The sequence below is a fragment of the Schistocerca piceifrons genome, chromosome 8, assembly GCF_021461385.2.
Source record: "Schistocerca piceifrons isolate TAMUIC-IGC-003096 chromosome 8, iqSchPice1.1, whole genome shotgun sequence".
In the NCBI taxonomy this organism is placed as follows: Eukaryota; Metazoa; Arthropoda; class Insecta; order Orthoptera; family Acrididae; genus Schistocerca; species Schistocerca piceifrons.
Genome location: NC_060145.1, coordinates 343464990 through 343484091, shown reverse-complemented (window position 1 = coordinate 343484091; position 19102 = coordinate 343464990). Strand labels below are relative to the sequence as shown.

Sequence of the window (19102 nt, the reverse complement as noted above, 5' to 3'; positions counted from 1 at the left end):
AGCATGCAAGAAAGGCAGAAAAGCAAATGGTCTGAAAATTAATGTAAACCATTTGTTTCTGCGTATTTTATTTCTCCTAGTGTTATCAAAATGTAGACAATTAATAAATGGTGAAAGTTTAGAGATGCATAATGTTGACTTTTTGGCAGTTACTTTACATCAATAAAACAGTTAGTAGTTCGGATTAGTCAGGATGTGTTAAAAACAAATTTTTGTCTCAGAGAACATCTTAAAAAACGGAATGGTTCGTCTTATACTCAGGTAAATATAGTAATAAAACTCAGGGATTAATGTTGCCTACATTAAGAATAATTCAATAGAGGAGCACACCTCAAAAACCAAAATGAGACTAATACCAACAACCTGATATCTACCAGTTCAATTACAAGGACTAAAACGAAATCTACACCAGGATGATTTTGACAGTATAAAGAACACACCAGAGCATTGAAATACAGTACTAACCTCTCAATTTGCAGATCAACTTAAACAGGAATATTACTGGCTAAGCACAACAGAAAACCATAAGTACACACAGACATCTCACTTTTTAAGGACATTATACAAAGTACGTTCCTTCTAGTGGCCATTTTCGCAGCAGCTGTATATAAATTGCAGTTGTTTCAAATAAAATGCCTTTTTTGCATGCTACACATTGAAATTTTTATTTTTATTTATGCACCCAGACGCGTTTCGCCTTCTAAAAAAGGCAAAACACGCCTGGGTGCATAAATAAAAATAAAAATTTCTATGTGCAGAAGGCGAAACGCATCTGGGTGCATAAATAAAAATAAAAATTTCGATGTGCAGCATGCAAAAAAGGCATTTTCTTTGAAACAACTGCAATTTATTGTACAAAGCGTTAAACCACAATAAACAGCTGATTAATGAGCAGATAAATATTTGAAACGAGGCATTATGTAAAATCACTGAACACATCACATAGAAAAAAGTAACAAAAGTAAACCACCACCTCCTGCATTTCATCTCTGTTTCTCCCGTTCTTCCATTTTATTACCAACACATTCTTCTTTCCTCCTCTTGGAATTCACGGTTCACTACATTTACTCATCATTGCCACCTCTCCTTTTTCTACAATACTTTCCACTTAGATGGACTTTCATACTTCTCCTTTATTTCAATTATATATTAAATAAGTGCCCACTAACATCACTAAAATGATGACAAACCACAAATGAAGAGAAAATTTTTAGATCAAGTGAAAACCAAATCAAGCCATTAAGTTCACAATAATATACACACACACACACACACACACACACACACACACACACACACACACACAAAGATGTTGAGCCATAAGTATGTAAAGAAACGCTAGTGGCGCTATATTGCATCATATTCCACTTCGAGAAATGTGTAGTGCTGGAAATCAAAGTGAACCTCAGAAATGTGCTAACAGATAATACTTCCTGGCGTAAGCGAAAATCAGACATAAAACGACGCAATAGAAGCCATGCCTCAGTAACTTGAATAATAAAAAGACTTTCTATCTAGAAAGCAAACTAAAATTGTGACGTTGTTACACAGCATGCAAATGATTATGTTTCATATCAATAAAATGAAATATGTACTGTGATATATGTATGTTCTAGTAGTTTAATGCAGAAATTTTAAATACCTTTAATATTGGTTAATGGACATCTGTGTTTCAGTTGATTATGTAGGCAGGCCCAAATCATTTTCAGTGATATCTATGCAGCATGTGTAATATTCATTTACAGTTACCTACTCCCTGTCATGCTCTCCTCCCATCCTGCACATCTTGTGTCAGGTATGGAAAGTGTCTGAAGCAGTGTGAAGGGAGCTTGCCTACTCTGTAAAGCAGGAAAGGCAGCAATATGTGACAGATTTGACAAAGAGAGTAAAATGCTGGTGTAGGTACAGAGCATACAGTTCAGTGCACATTGTTGAACATTGGGCTCTGCAGCAGAAAACTCCTGTGTGTTTCCTAATAGACCAAACGACATCTTCAATTACAATGGCAGTGGGCATGGTATCATCAAGACTGGAACGTGGATCAATGGAAATGTGTAACCTGGTTGGAAGACTCACGTTTATTGTTACACTTGCATGATGAACTTGTATTCATGCACATTCATCCAGGTGAAAGTTTGCTCGAAATGTGTACCACTCTACAGATGCAACCGGTAGGGCAGTATTATGCTATGGAAGATATTCACTTGGGATCCCACAGGGGATGTGGTAGTAATCGAAAGGACCATCACAGCTGGGGACCACGAAAACATTATATGGACCACCTGCATTGCTTCATGTTTAATATCTTCCACAAGGGCTGTGGTATCTTCCAGTAAGATAACTCTCTGTGTTGCTAGATCAGAAATATGCTACAGTGGTTTGAGGAGCATGACAGTGTATTCACTTTGATGTCTTGGTCACTAGATTTGCTCAATCTGAATCTGACAGAACATATATGGGACACTTTTGGGCATTAGCCCTGAGCTCATGCACCAATGACCCATAATTTAGAGAAAAAGGCTGATCTGCGTGTATATATCTAGTGCCACATTCACCTGGAACCTTATCAAGGAATTGTAGGAATCCACACCATGCAGAATCACTACTGCACCGCATTTAAATGTGAACCAATTGACTATTAAGCAGGAGGTCATAATGTTTTGGCTCATCAGTGTATGGGCAGTTGAAGATGGCAGATTCTTAAAATAAAAGACTGGTTTTATAGGAAATTGACTGTTGGAAGAGGTCCAATAATATTTTATCAACCTGTGGGCATCTTAGACTGCAGCTCCTGAATTTCTTTGTCTATGCGGCGCAGTTCTGTCTGCAACTGATCAATGCGGACTACATCTCCTTGGATATCCTTTGCCATCTGCTCCTTTGCTTTTGGACCCAGTAACTGCTCCTTCAAATCTTTAATCTGTTTCCGAGCTGCATCTAAAGCCTCTTCTGTTTGATGAAGTGACTCTCTGAAAACACGGAAATACACTATTGTAAGATGAATAATAACCAGTAAAGTTATCAATTTACTGTTTAAATCCAATAGAATTTCACAAGCAGACATGTGTTTACCAGGTGTACCGGTATGAAATGAGCGTTTTTTTTTTGAGAAAATGAAACACTAATTTTGAATTGAAAAGTAAAATCATTTTATTCAAAGTACTGACCATTGCTTTCTATAGATTTTGACCACCTTTCAGGCAATTTGTGGACACCACGCCAATAGAAATGTTTGTCTTTTGAAGCAAACCAATCAGACACCCAATTTTCAACTTCTTCGTAGGAAGTGTTCCTCAGCCATTGCGTGTCCCATTGATGAAAACAAATGGTAGTCAGAAGGGACCAAGTCTGATGAATACGGCAGGTGGGGTAGCAGCTCCCAGCCAAGTGTTTTGATTGTATCCTGAACCAGTTTTGCTTTGTGTGCAGGTGCATTGTCATGTAAAAAAAATACTTTGCCATGTCTTCTAGCCCATTCTGGTCTTTTGTCTTTTTTTGATCAATGCATACTTCAAATTGATCATCTGTTGTCTGTAGTGATTAGTATTCACAGTTTCACTGGGTTTTAGAAGCTCAGGATACATCACACCTTTCTGATCCCACCAAACAGAGCATTGTCTTCTTGCCGAATCGATCTGGTTTTGCAGTCGATGTTGATGGTTGTCCCGAATTAACCCATGATTTTTCCCATTTAGGATTCTTAGAATAAATCCATTTTTCATCACCAGTAACAATTCGGTGCAAAATTGGTTTTCTTTCAGGTCTCTGAAGCAAAATTTGACAAATGGTTTTTCGGTTTTCCATCTGTATTTCGTTCAATTCATGTGGCACCCATTTTCCACACTTTTGGATCTTTCACATAGCTTTCAAACGGTCAGAAATTGTTTGTTGTGCAACATTTAGCATTGCTGCCATTTGCTTCTGACTCAAAGTATCATCGTCATCCAATATTGCTTGCACTTCAGCATCTTCGAATTTTTTTGGTGGTCTTCCACGTTCTTCATTTCTTACATCAAAATAATTATTTCTGAACCATTGAAACCATCTTTTGCATGTTGCTTTTGATAGAACATGATTGCCATATGCCTTGACAAGCATTTGATGGGACTCTGCAGCACTTTTTTCCAAATGAAGACAAAAAATTAATGCTTTTCACAAATCATCACTTTCAGATACAAAATTCGATATTGTTAACACGATGAAAACATGATGTTGTTTGTTCCATGACTTGATGTATACTAAATATCTTTGACAGATGTCACACCAAAAAAAAAAATTAAGGCTCGTTCACAACAAATGTTCCGTATCGACGCATTTGTATCTTAACACTCATTTCATACCGGTACACCTGGTAGCACAATATTTACTGAAAATGTGGTGTGCCTTCTTGTGCATTTATGGCAATGCACAATTTTCTATTATTATGATAACTGCTCATCTTCCCTTTAACGTCTACTCATATTTTCTACAAAGTCAATTTGTGGCAAGATAAGAAAATGGTTTTGGTAATTCTAGATTTCAAATATTCCATTCTAAATCTGTAGTTATTTAGTGCAACTACAAACTACGTGACTATATTTTAATATCTGTCAATATTTAACATACATTCTGAATATATGAAGGTGAAAGCATGAAACTGGTGCTTACTTCATTTCTGGTATCTCCTTGGTGCGCATGATATCAGTTCTTTCATAAGCAGGTTTCATTTGCAAAAGTTTATCATATTCCTTTAGCTTATTTTCTAGTTCTTTCTTATTGTCCTGAAGGCGTGCTGGGACTTCACTGACTTTATTACTCAGCTGTAAATGCAGAAAAATACGTTGTTGCAGGTGGTACTTCATACATGAAATGGGTATAGTTTCTGCAAAAATTAAAAGCACTCCTAATTTGATATCCATGACTTATTTATAGAGATGGGAAAATCTTGCAAAAACGGTAACGCGAAAAATAACACCCAATTGGTGTTTTCTTCTGAAATCGACAATTTGCCCCTTTCCTGTATGAAAAATAAAAAATTGGAGGACAATAGCTTACCAATATTCATAACCGATAAGAACTGAATGTTGAAACTGCATTATGTTATTCTTTTTCCTCAAGACTGAGGTTCTCGTATAATCTGAAAATGACACTTCACCTCCCACATAACTATGATGCAATGCCAAAAACAGCACTGAAATCAACAAAAAAGTAATACCGAAATTGGCAAAAAAACACTGAATTTGGCAATACACATACCTAATTTGGTAATAAAAACAACGAATTTAATAATAAACACATCAAAATGGGTAAAAAAGACTATAATTGGCAAAAACAGTGAATTTGGGGAAAAGCACCGAATCTGGAAAAAATTAGACTGAATTTGGCAAAAGAAATACTGAATATGGAAAAAAGTAAGATGAAATTAGGAAAAAAATGTAACACTGAATATGGGGAAAAACCCCACATTGAATCTGGAAAAAAACTAATGTCAAATCAGGCAAAATCACAGAAACTGGCAAGAATTAGTACCAACATCCTAAAAAATTATACCAATTTGGTAAAAAATATCAAATTGGGCAAAAATAAAAATGAAGACTGCAAAAAACACACAGAAACTGGCAAAAACAATGAATTTAGCAACAAAATTGCTCCGATTGTGGAAAAAATAACATTAAAATTAGCAGAAAATAATGCCGAAATGGGTAAAAATAACACCTTATTTGGTATATGAATTTGGAGGGAAAAAAAGGGGCGAAATTGGCAAGAAAAAGAACAGGTAGGGGGAAAAATAAACACTGAATTTGTAAAAACAAAGGGAAAAACAACAACAAAATCCTTTAAAAAGAAAAAGCACTGAAATTGTCAAAAAAATAACTCCAAATTTGGCTATCAAATACAATGATTGTTTCCTGTTCCTGCTTATTTAAAACAAAGAAAATTTGGAACAGAATAATGTTCAATAATTGAACATTAGATCATCACTTGCAGCAAGCAGTGTCTCAAGAAATTTGATGAAAATTTCTGTCAAAATACTATCTGCAAATTTTATCTTCTATTGTTCTTGATCTGTATAAAGCAACATGTTGGTCATCAGTCTACTGACTGGTTTGATACGGCCCGCCACGAATTCCTTTCCTGTGCTAACCTCTTCATCTCAGAGTAGCACTTGCAACCTACGTCCTCAATTATTTGCTTGACGTATTCCAATCTCTGTCTTCCTCTACAGTTTTTGCCCTCTACAGCTCCCTCTAGTACCATGGAAGTCATTCCCTCATGTCTCAGCAGATGTCCTATCATCCTGTCCCTTCTCCTTACCAGTGTTTTCCACATATTCCTTTCCTCTCCGATTCTGCGTAGAACCTCCTCATTCCTTACCTTATCAGTCCACCTAATTTTCAACATTCGTCTATAGCACCACATCTCAAATTCTTCGATTCTCTTCTGTTCCGGTTTTCCCACAGTCCATGTTTCACTACCATACAATGCTGTACACCAGACGTACATCCTCAGAAATTTCTTCCTCAAATTAAGGCCGGTATTTGATATTAGTAGACTTCTCTTGGCCAGAAATGCCTTTTTTGCCATAGCGAGTCAGCTTTTGATGTCCTCCTTGCTCCGTCCGTCATTGGTTATTTTACTGCCTAGGTAGCAGAATTCCTTAACTTCATTGACTTCGTGACCATCAATCCTGATGTTAAGTTTCTCGCTGTTCTCATTTCTACTACTTCTCTTACCTTCGTCTTTCTCCAATTTACTCTCAAACCATACTGTGTACTCATTAGACTGTTCATTCCATTCAGCAGATCATTTAATTCTTCTTCACTTTCACTCAGGATAGCAATGTCATCAGCGAATCGTATCATTGATATCCTTTCATCTTGTATTTTAATTCCACTCCTGAACCTTTCTTTTATTTCCATCATTGCTACCTCGATGTACAGATTGAAGAGTAGGGGCGAAAGGCTACAGCATTGTCTTACACCCTTCTTAATACGAGCACTTCGTTCTTGATCGTCCACTCTTATTATTCCCTCTTGGTTGTTGTGCATATTGTATATGACCCGTCTCTCCCTATAGCTTACCCCTACTTTTTTCAGAATCTCGAACAGCTTGCACCATTTTATATTGTCAAATGCTTTTTCCAGGTCAACAAATCCTATGAAAGTGTCTTGATTTTTCTTTAGCCTTGCTTCCATTATTAGCCGTAACGTCAGAATTGCCTCTCTCATCCCTTTACTTTTCCTAAAGCCAAACTGATCGTCACCTAGCGTATTCTCAATTTTCTTTTCTATTCTTCTGTATATTATTCTTGTAAGCAGCTTCGATGCATGAGCTGTTAAGCTGATTGTGCGATAATTCTTACACTTGTCAGCTCTTACCGTCTTCGGAATTGTGTGGATGATGCCTTTCCGAAAGTCAGATGGTATATCGCCAGACTCTCATATTCTACACACCAACGTGAACAGTCGTTTTGTTGCCACTTCCCCCAATGATTTTAGAAATTCTGATGGAATGTTATCTATCCCTTCTGCCTTATTTGACCGTAAGTCGTCCAAAGCTCTTTTAAATTCCGATTCTAATACTGGATCCCCTATCTCTTCTAAATCGACTCCTGTTTCTTCTTCTATCACATCAGACAAATCTTCACCCTCATAGAGGCTTTCAATGTATTCTTTCCACCTATCTGCTCTCTCCTCTGCATTTAACAGTGGAATTCCCGTTGCACTCTTAATGTTACCACCGTTGCTTTTAATGTCACCAAAGGTTGTTTTGACTTTCCTGTATGCTGAGTCTGTCCTTCCGACAATCATATCTTTTTCGATGTCTTCACATTTTTCCTGCAGCCATTTCATCTTAGCTTCCCTGCACTTCCTATTTATTTCATTCCTCAGCGACTTGTATTTCTGTATTTCTGATTTTCCCGGAACACGTTAGTACTTCCTCCTTTCATCAATCAACTGAAGCTACCTTCTTTGTACCTATGTTTTCCTTCCCAACTTCTGTGATGGCCCTTTTTAGAGATGTGCATTCCTCTTCAACTGTACTGCCTACTGCGCTATTCCTTATTGCTGTATCTGTAGCGTTAGAGAACTTCAAACATATCTCGTCATTCCTTAGTACTTCCGTATCCCACTTCTTTGCGTATTGATTCTTCCTGACTAATGTCTTGAACTTCAGCCTACTCTTCATCACTACTATATTGTGATCTGAGTCTATATCTGTTCCTGGGTACGCCTTACAATCCAGTATCTGATTTCGGAATCTCTGTCTGACCATGATGTAATCTAATTGAAATCTTCCCGTATCTCCCGGCCTTTTCCAAGTATACCTCCTCCTCTTGTGATTCTTGAACAGGGTATTCGCTATTACTAGCTGAAACTTGTTACAGAACTCAATTAGTCTTTCTTCTCTTTCATTCCTTGTCCCAAGCCCATATTCTCCTGTAACCTTTTCTTCTACTCCTTCCCCTACAACTGCATTCCAGTCGCCCACGACTATTAGATTTTCGTCCCCCTTTACATACTCCATTACCCTTTCGATATCCTCATACACTTTCTCTATCTGTTCATCTTCAGCTTGTGACGTCGGCATGTATACCTGAACTATCGTTGTCGGTGTTGGTCTGCTGTCGATTCTGATTAGAACAACCCGGTCACTGAACTGTTCACAGTAACACACCCTCTGCCCTACCTTCCTATTCATAACGAATCCTACACCTGTTATACCATTTTCTGCTGCTGTTGATATTACCCGATACTCATCTGACCAGAAATCCTTGTCTTCCTTCCACTTCACTTCACTGACCCCTACTATATCTAGATTGAGCCTTTGCATTTCCCTTTTCAGATTTTCTAGTTTCCCTACCACGTTCAAGCTTCTGACATTCCACGCCCCGACTGGTAGAAAGTTATCCTTTCGTTGATTATTCAATCTTTTTCTCATGGTAACCTCCCCCTTGGCAGTCCCCTCCCGAATATCCGAATGGGGGACTATTCCGGAATCTTTTGCCAAAGGAGAGATCATCATGACACTTCTTCAATTACAGGCCACATGTCCTGTGAATACACATTACGTGTATTTAATGCAGTGGTTTCCATTGCCTTCTGCATCCTCATGTCGTTGATCATTGCTGATTCTTCCGCCTTTAGGGGCAATTTCCCACCCGTAGGACAAGAGAGTGCCCTGAACCTCTATCCGCTCCTCCGCCCTCTTTCACAAGGCCGTTGGCAGAATAAGGCTGACTTCTTATGCCGGAAGTCTTCGGCCGCCAATGCTGATTATTTATCAAAATTTAGGCAGTGGCGGGGATCGAACCCGGGACTGAAGACGTTTTGATTATGAATCAAAGACGCTACCCCTAGACCACAGGTACTGGACACTTTGTTCTTAATTGAAATAAAATATCCCATTAATTCTTTGTCTGCTACAGACACACTCTCTGCATTCAATGCTGAGTGCGGCTTTGTTGTCACTATACTGCTTGTCTAATGGTGCTGTCTGTGCTGAGAGACTATTCGGTGTGTGTGGGGGATATTGATTTTTGCACATCTTATAATCTAATATCTCAATTCGATAAAGGACTGAATTTCATTGCATTATTGTCTTAGTTACTTCACTGCATCAAATTAAGTAAGGCATGGCATGAAATTTTTAAAGAGTTTGTAGAGGCAAAAACGCAAAGACTTTGTGTGCGCTCATACATTGCTGTTATGAAATATATATGACGTATTGAAGTTTTAGTTAAAACTGAGAATAGAACAATATCTCAATTAGTTCTCGAGTTATTGGTTTTTATATCTGGCGGATAACTGCACACAGTGCACCCAATTCGGGCCCTCCACATTGGAAATCATCTCGTCATAACAATCATCATATTTGATAAATGGTTCAAGGTATCAAAACTAGGCTTATTGCAAATGATACCAAACAATGTTGCATGATAAATACTTGAAAACGTTTTTATTCACTGGAGTATGGAAGTGACTCGTCTGCAGCAGTGTGAGGGTCCCTGAAATGGGATGCGTAAAAATGTCAATAGTGCTTGGGAGACAAAGCCGCAGCATAGCTCAGGCCAATACTTTGTGTTAAAAAGACTGGGCTGAATTTTCTCTGCATGCGAGCCATTTATCACTTCATGTGAGAACAATCTACGTACGTCCCACTCTCTGTCCCTTGACTGGTGTTGCATTCTGTTGTCAATTTCTAGAATTATTTCAAAAGAAACATTAGTGGACTTATGGCTTAGTCAATATGATCACACTAACGTAATTTAGTGTGTGAGTGTCACAGTTTGCTGTAGTTCTGCAACAAATATACCCCTATGTTGAGTGAACAAGAAATTTTGGAAGCTCAAGTGGAAGAAATTGCTCAATAACTCATTTCTTACTTTTTTTTGGAGGATAATTATACTTTCTGCCACCATTATTTAAAAATTTGTAATCTTTCAAAGAACTAAAGTAAAAATGACAAATAAATCTTGAAGCAGTATGTATTGTGCTTGGAGATAGATCAATTACATATGTTCCATTAACACTTTAAACAACTGCATAAATGGCTGGTTTCCTAGGCCCTATATTCTTCTAAATGGCTAGTCTCCAAAACATTAATTATCCTATTGGCTGGCAACTGGGAAAACACTTGATGAGAAGACTAATTAGAAACGCGATTTACAGTATCAGATTACAATTTCTCTATAAATCTAACACATTCACTGAAGCCCCTGCCTCAACACTGTGTAAATTTCTCTACACCCTCTGTATCCTGAGCCACCAGATCATGTGTCCACTCTTTCATATTGGGCCGAGGTTATATATTATTGCAATGGTCTTTCTTGTTAAATATTGCTACAGGTGGGAAAACAGTGAAAGGTGCTGGTTTCTAAGACAAGCCAATGACATAGATGATCAAATATGTCCCAAGTGAACTTCTATAGCACCAAAATTCCCCTCAGTTTGCTCTTAATGGCCCTTTGCTGATACTGCAAAATTTCAGTGTATGTGATTGTAGTTACAGGGTTTTCAGGAGCCACAAAAAAGGCAAGAAGGCTGTGTTTAATTTATCGTTGATGATGAGTCAGTAGAAATTATTGACACACAATGTCCAACAGAGAAACAGAGCTGGCCAACGATAAGTAGACAAATTCAGTCCTGATTGTAATGAAGTAACAGAATGAAATTACCTGTGATGCTGTTCACGCAGCTTAAATGTTAATCAAAGGCATTAAAAATGGAGTAAAAGCCGAGACTGGACAAGGATGGGGCACAGAATTGGCCATGGCCATTTCAAAGCAAGTCTAGGCAGTCACTGTGGTCTTCATTTGTCACGGCGATGTTAAGCCTTAGTTTTCCTGTATCAGGATGATGTTCCCTGCAGTCTGCTCTATTTTAAATTGGACTACTGACATCCTGACAATTAAACAGTTTTATCACAACTGGACACAGAATATTGGCCATCTATTAATTATTGTTTGGAATAATTATAAATCTGTATCCCTGAACATTGGTTCTAATGCTTAATTAGATCAGAAATAAAGAAGGGTGCACATAATATTGTTAAATAAAATGGTATACTATTTCCAATAGCATCTGAAAGCTCTTGAAATATCAGGATTGTTGTATGACATTTGTTAACGATCATATTAAAAACTACAAAAAAAAAATTTTTTTTTGAGGAATGTGCTAAAATTACAAGGCAAACCAGCTAGAATCCACTATTCTAGTGCCAGGGACAGTTGCTGTTCCAAGCCTTCTGGCTATTTCCTTATTTGCACTGCAGAGCTAGCACAAAATGTGCTGTGTATCCATCATGCTGTCAAGTGATATCTGCTTCAGTGTATCATGGTTGCAGGTGTGTACACCACTGAGGAGAAGTTTATGGTGAATGACAAACAAATGCTGTCCAAACTGTGTGGTTTTATAACACATATATACCCCAATTGCTTGTGTCCAGCGTGCCATGCATTTACAGCGCTATCAGGACAATGGTGCAAATGATCAGCTCGAATGTCAAACAAAGGATGAAGAATCTAACAGTAACTAACAGAGCACATGAAGCCTTTCAGTCAGTGACACATTCCATATCATGGCGTAAGGCTTATCACCATGGAATGTGGCGTCAGCCAGGCTTATTGATCAAACCTACAGGTTGCATCAACATAAATTCCATTCCTTTCTCCTTCCTTTACACATTTGAAATCGTAATTTCAAATGTCACAAAGAACATTGACACTTCACTTTGCAATACCTGAGAGACAGTGCTACATCTTTGAAATGTTTGCTAACTACAGTCGTGTAAATTTACTTAGTGTGTATTACTAGGTAGCAGGAAATTCCCACTGATGTCATGTATAACAGCAATGACAGTAAACGATGTATGGTGTGGCATTGCAGGAAATTACATTGTGGGAAATTACTTTATTCCAGGTACATTAAATATAAAAATGCATGCCCACCATTTTCACAAATATGTCACCCATTTTTCTAGAAGAAACAGCACTGGGCAAGTGACAATGCATATGGTTCAAACATAATGGCTGTCCAACTAATTCTTAACATGTTGCAACAAATGCACTGAATAAAAAATTTCATGGTCAACCGATAGGATGAAACAAAATGCTATAGTTTGACACCTGTCAAGTTCAACAGTTGGACTCCTCTTCAGTGCTATGTGGTGGAGGTTCAAATGACTAAGCACTATGGGACTTAACATCTGAGGTCATCAATCCACTAGACTTAGAACTACTTAAACCTGAGGTCATCAATCCACTAGACTTAGAACTACTTAAACCTAACTAACCTAAGGACATCACACACATCCATGCCTGAGGCAGGATTCGAACCTGCGGCCGTAGCAGCAGCGCGGTTCTGGACTGAAATGCCTAGAACCGCTTGGCCACAGCAGCCGACTATGCAGTGGAGGGAGGCAGAAGCACTCTACCATAAAGACAGACCCCATGATACCAAATGACTTGTGCTAATTAATCTTCTTCTTCTTCTTCTTCTTCTGCTACTGCCTTTATCCCGCATTGTGCACAGGGTCGGCAGGGTTAAGTACAAAATTGGCATGGTTAATTTTAAGGGATGGCCGGATGCCTTTCCTGCCGCCACCCGATACCCCCAGGGATGGAAGTAGTGTACCCCAGCTGTCTGCGTCTAGTGTAAATCGGGAAATAGTGTGAATGTGTTTCAAATGTCTGCGAGTTGTGTAACTGAGGCGGGACGTGGGGACTAGCCCGGTATCCACCTAGTAGGATGTGGAAAAGATTTGTGCTAATGAATATCTGCAGGAAACACTGCTGAACACAATTTATTATTTTCTGGTGTATCTCAAACTCTGATTCCATCTGTGTATTTAAGTCAGTGGGAACCAGCCTGAGCACATGCTAAAATTAAGGAACTTATTCATTTTGTAGATGTCCAATATTCATCAATTCAGTGAGAGTAAAATATTTCATTCACTGAAGTGTTGTCAACGAACGAATGGAGGAGAAAACAAGATGACAGACTGATTTTGTTTTTGGCATGATGAACTGCAACTTGCTCTGAATGTAAAAAAAGGTAAGTGGGGAAAAACAATCCTGTAATGTTTGAATATAATATTAGTGGTGTGTTGCTCGACACAGTCACACTAATTAAATATCTTTGTCAAATGTTGCACAGCAATATGAAATGGAACAAGCACATAAGGTCAGTTGAAGGTAAAGTGAATGGTCAACTTCTGTTTATTGGGAGATTTCTTGGGAAGTGGAGCTCATCTATAAAGGAGACTGCACACAGAACACTAGTTCAGCTTATTCTTGAGTATTGCTCGAGTCTTTGGGATCCTCATTAGCTCAGATTAAAGAAAGATACAAAGCCATTCAGAGATGCGCTGCTAGATTATTACCGGTAGGTTCGATCAATAAGCTTGTATCTTGGCAACATTCTGTAACACAAATGACAATGGCTGGAAGGAAAGGAGATGATGCTCTATCGAGAATGCTTAACGAACCAACATTTGCGGCAGACAGCAGAACAATTCTACTATCATCAACATACATCTTGTGTCAACATACACCTTACATGATGATCGCAAGATAAGATAAGTTAGGGCTGGTTCTGGAGCACATAAACAGTCATTTTTCCTTCCCTACAGTTGCATGTGGGACAGGAAAGGGAATAATTAGCAATGGTACAAGTACCCTCTGCCATGCAACATATGGTGGCTTGTGGAGCACAGATGTAGATGTAGATACAGATCACCACACTAGTGAATCCTGTTTAAATCTCTCCTGCTCTGCATAACTAGTGCAATCAGCACAAAAACACTGTTTGATCGGTGTTTGGGGTCTGTTAACAAGAGTATGTCAATTGTAATTTAGTTTTAATACCAATAATTAGTTATTAGTAACATGATATTTACAAATAACTGTGATAACTTGACATTTTTGGCGAGTCATTAAACAATTGAACAATTAGTTATGAATATAATAGAGGGAAACATTCCACGTGGGAAAAATATATCTAAAAACAAAGATGATGTGACTTACCAAACAAAAGTGCTGGCAGGTCGATAGACACACAAACAAACACAAACATACACACAAAATTCAAGCTTTCGCAACCAACGGTTGCTTCATTAGGAAAGAGGGAAGGAGAGGGAAAGACGAAAGGATGTGGGTTTTAAGGGAGAGGGTAAGGAGTCATTCCAATCCCGGGAGCGGAAAGACTTACCTTAGGGGGAAAAAAGGACAGGTATACACTTGCACACACACACACACACACACACACACACACACACACACACACACACACACACACCCATCGCACATACACAGACAAAAGCTTTGCTCCCGGGATTGGAATGACTCCTTACCCTCTCCCTTAAAACCCACATCCTTTCATCTTTCCCTCTCCTTCCCTCTTTCCTGATGAAGCAACCGTTGGTTGTGAAAGGTTGAATTTTGTGTGTATGTTTGTGTGTCTATCGACCTGCCAGCACTTTCGTTTGGTAAGTCACATCATCTTTGTTTTTTGTACAATTAGTTACTATTACAAAAGTTTGTGTGTTCCACATCACACGGATACGTACAATATAGGTAGGAAATGAAGAGGTAGCTCAAGTGTAGGTTATCTTTCCACTCAGTGCAGGCAAAACTCAAAGGAGTACTGGATAGCAATATAATAGAGATTGACTAGCATTACTCACTTTGGTTTTTTATATTTTCCTTAACTACTTAGGTTTTCTTTACATATATACTTATTATTACGTCACATTGTAGACATTAGTATTTTAGTATCGCATTATTACAATTAAAAAAAAAGTATAACATTATGTAGAGAATTTTTAATGTATTTACTTTTGGAACACAGGAGAGCAGGTTTTATGACTGCAATAAATAAATAGTGAAATCTAGACCCATTTGAAGCTGCTTACTGTAAGCAAGCCTTGGATTCCTACTATTTTTTTAGCCCCCCCCCCCCTCCACCTACCTCAACGATCAAATTAATTACTCCTTCATGGCTCATGATGTGTCCCATCAGCCTCTCTCTCCTTTTGTTAAGTTTTACATATTTTGCTCTCCTGCTCAGTGCTTCGAATTTGGTGAATAGTAACTCTTCCTTTATCCATACCTATATTGACAGTAATCATTTGTAGCAGAACAGAAGAGTGTAAGGATTAAAAAAAGACTGTGATCAAGCTATGTTAGTCTCTTGTTACAATAATGGGCCCAAGTAGCAACGATGCACGTTTCAATTGAAGTTAAGATTAGAAGAGTAATCAGTCTACGCAGTTCTGACAAATTTTGTTACATACAAGGTATAATGATGAAGATTTAATGCCATTGAGGGGGTCACTAGAGGCAGAGCATATGCTAGAAAAAGCAAGGATGAAGAAGAGAATCAGTAAAAATCCCGACATTCTCCTAAGATGATTTACGGAAACCACAAAAAAAAACCATGAGGATTTAAACCTGCTGTTTCTCAATGTGAGTTCAATGTGCTAACCACAGTGTCAGTCACAAGAAACTGCCTCCTGTGCAACACTGCCGATAAGAGAATCACTAAATAACAGATCGATATTTATATGTAAGTGTGCATCTGACATCTGAGTAATCATGTGAGCCAATGTGTACTGCTCCTTACGGAAGACAATGAATGATGCTGGGTGGTGGCTCTGTCCTTCCTGCAACATCACATGCTCCAATTTTAGCATCAATCCCATGGGAAATATCCAGGATGAAACAAATAGTACATCTGCTGGGCACGTATGGACGACAATCTTACAGTTGCAGAGTCGTTCGACAGTGTGCTGTTTGTCAGGCACACCATCTCACCTCACCGCAGTTATTCTCTCTGCAGCTCTTGCCGACACAGATGTGAGAACAGCTCCACACCGAGTACATGGGATCTTCCTTGGGGTCCGTACGGTTAATTACTGTCACCTCTTCTCCACTTCTCGTACACCAGACACCGCCAAGACACGGCAATCGCGGCCACAGTGGGAGCCTTGGAGCAGATATTTGAAATTGAGTGTGCATCCTGCAAGCTGTGGCAGACAGGAGACCCCAACTCACGAACTAATGATTTCAAATGATTTTGAAACTACAATGGAATTAAAAATCTTACCCGATGCCCCTTGCACCTAGCCTCAAACAAACTGACAGAATGGTTAGTTTTTGCACTTGAAACTCAAATGTCAAAATCATTAGGGTCTTCTGAATTGGCTTCAATGCGAATTGCCATCCAAAGTTCTTACCTGTCAGCACCCGTCAATGACCAAAGCCCAGCAGAGCATCTCCACCTGTACGATAAAAAAGCTGTTATAGATGTTGCTTCCAGCCCCTGAATATGAAGCAGTCACAGCCACACTGTTGAGTGGTATGAGGACATACATTTGGATGGAACCTAAGTGGATCTGTGGGGCTGTGGGAGAACAACAGGGGCACCAGGTGGCGATGAATGCCTACAACACTTGGGCTGCTGCACTGATAGCACAACCGACTCCAGTTTCTACACTACGGTTAGTGGCCTCCCTGGTGAAGGATTCCACTGTCGCAACTAGATCGCACCACTCTTTACTCCCAGACAACAGAAGACAGCTGTGTGATTCTCCCTGCCCAAGAATTCCTGGAAAAACCCATGGATAGTGATCTAATTTCACAGATTGTCGAACTATCAGATAAATAAGTCTCTGAGGCTATGGAAGATGCTCTGGATATAGCACCACTGTACTGCTGTTTCTGAGGGTAGAAGGGATTTAGCACCTCTGCTGAATGTGCAAATGGAAATAATGGACATTCAAATGTGTAACATTGCCCATGTAAATAAATGTTTGTTGGACCTAAAGTGAGGATTACAATAGCTTTTATTGTTCCCCAGCACCAATACTTTACTGGGAGGTTACACATATTTTTGCTGCTTAATTTGCTCATTTATGTGTTGAGAGTAATGTACCTTATGGGAGCTCACTCTAAATTCCTCAATTAACCTGGCTGTTTTATCTTTTTATCTTATTAGCCAACTAGCTCTGCAGATGATGAAGAAATTGATGAAATGTATGATGAGATAAAAGAAATTATTCAGGTAGTGAAGGGAGACGAAAATTTAATAGTCATGGGTGACTGGAATTCGAGAGTAGGAAAAGGGAGAGAAGGAAACATAGTAGGTGAATATGGATTGGGGGAAAGAAATGAAAGAGGAAGCCGTCTGGTAGAATTTTGCACAGACCATAACTTAATCATAGCTAACACTTGGTTCAAGAATCATAAAAGAAGGTTGTACACATGGAAGAATCCTGGAAATACTAGAAGGTATCAGATAGATTATATAATGATAAGACAGAGATTTAGGAACCAGGTATTAAATTCTAAGACATTTCCAGGGACAGATGTGGACTCTGACCACAATCTATTGGTTATTAATTGTAGATTAAAACTGAAGAAACTGCAGAAAGGTGGGAATTTAAGGAGATGGGACCTGGACAAACTGATTAAACCAGAGGTTGTACAGAGTTTCAGGGAGAGCATAAGGAATCAATTGTCACAAATGGGGGAAAGAAATACAATAGAAGAAGAATGGGTAGCTCTGAGGGATGAAGTAGTGAAGGCAGCAGAGGATCAAGTAGGTAAAAAGACAAGGGCTACTAGAAATCCTTGGGTAACAGAAGAAATATTGAATTTAATTGATGAAAGGAGAAAATATAAAAATGCAGTAAATGAAGCAGGCAAAAAGCAATACAAACGTCTCAAAAATGAGATCGACAGGAAGTGCAAAATGGCTAAGCAGGGATGGCTAGAGGACAAATGTAAGGATGTAGAGGCTTATCTCACTAGGGGTAAGATAGATATTGCCTACAGGAAAATTAAAGAGACCTTTGGAGAAAAGAGAACCACTTGTATGAATATCTAGAGCTCAGATGGAAACCCAGTTCTAAGCAAGGAAGGGAAAGCAGAATGGTGGAAGGAGTATATAGAGGGTCCATACAAGGGCGATGTACTTGAGGACAATATTATGGAAATGGAAGAGGATGTAGATGAAGATGAAATGGGAGATACGATACTGCGTGAAGAGTTTGACAGAGCACTGAAAGACCTGAGTCGAAACAAGGCCCCGGGAGAAGACAACATTCCATTAGAGCTACTGACGGCCTTGGGAGAGCCAGTCCTGACAAAACTCTACCATCTGGTGAGCAAGATGTATGAGACAGGCGAAATACCCTCAGACTTCAAGAATATAATAATTCCAATCCCAAAGAAAGCAGGTGTTTACAGATGTGAAAATTACTGAACAATCAGTTTAATAAGCCACAGCTGCAAAATACTAACGCAAATTCTTTACAGACGAATGGAAAAACTAGTAGAAGCCGACCTTGGGGAAGATCAGTTTGGATTCCGTAGAAATATTGGAACACGTGAAGCAATACTGACCTTACGACCTATCTTAGAAGAAAGACTAAGGAAAGGCAAACCTACATTTCTAGCGTTTGTAGACTTAGAGAAAGCTTTTGACAATGTTGACTGGAATAGCCTCTTTCAAATTCTAAAGGTGGCAGGGGTAAAATACAGGGAGCAAAAGGCTATTTACAATTTGTACAGAAACCAGATGGCAGTTATAAGAGTCGAGGGACATGAAAGGGAAGCAGT

General features: G+C 38.8%; 1 protein-coding gene across 1 annotated transcript in view; it reads right to left on the bottom strand.

Annotated features, from left to right (window-relative positions):
- Positions 1–19102, bottom strand: part of LOC124712340 (DNA repair protein RAD50-like) — a 191942-nt gene that overhangs the window by 81560 nt on the left and 91280 nt on the right. The window contains exons 15-16 of the mRNA XM_047242635.1: positions 4648–4799; positions 2767–2969 (exon numbers count right to left, since the gene is read on the bottom strand). Coding sequence (XP_047098591.1) covers positions 2767–2969; positions 4648–4799 — 355 coding nt within the window. The remainder of the gene's footprint in view (positions 1–2766; positions 2970–4647; positions 4800–19102) is intronic.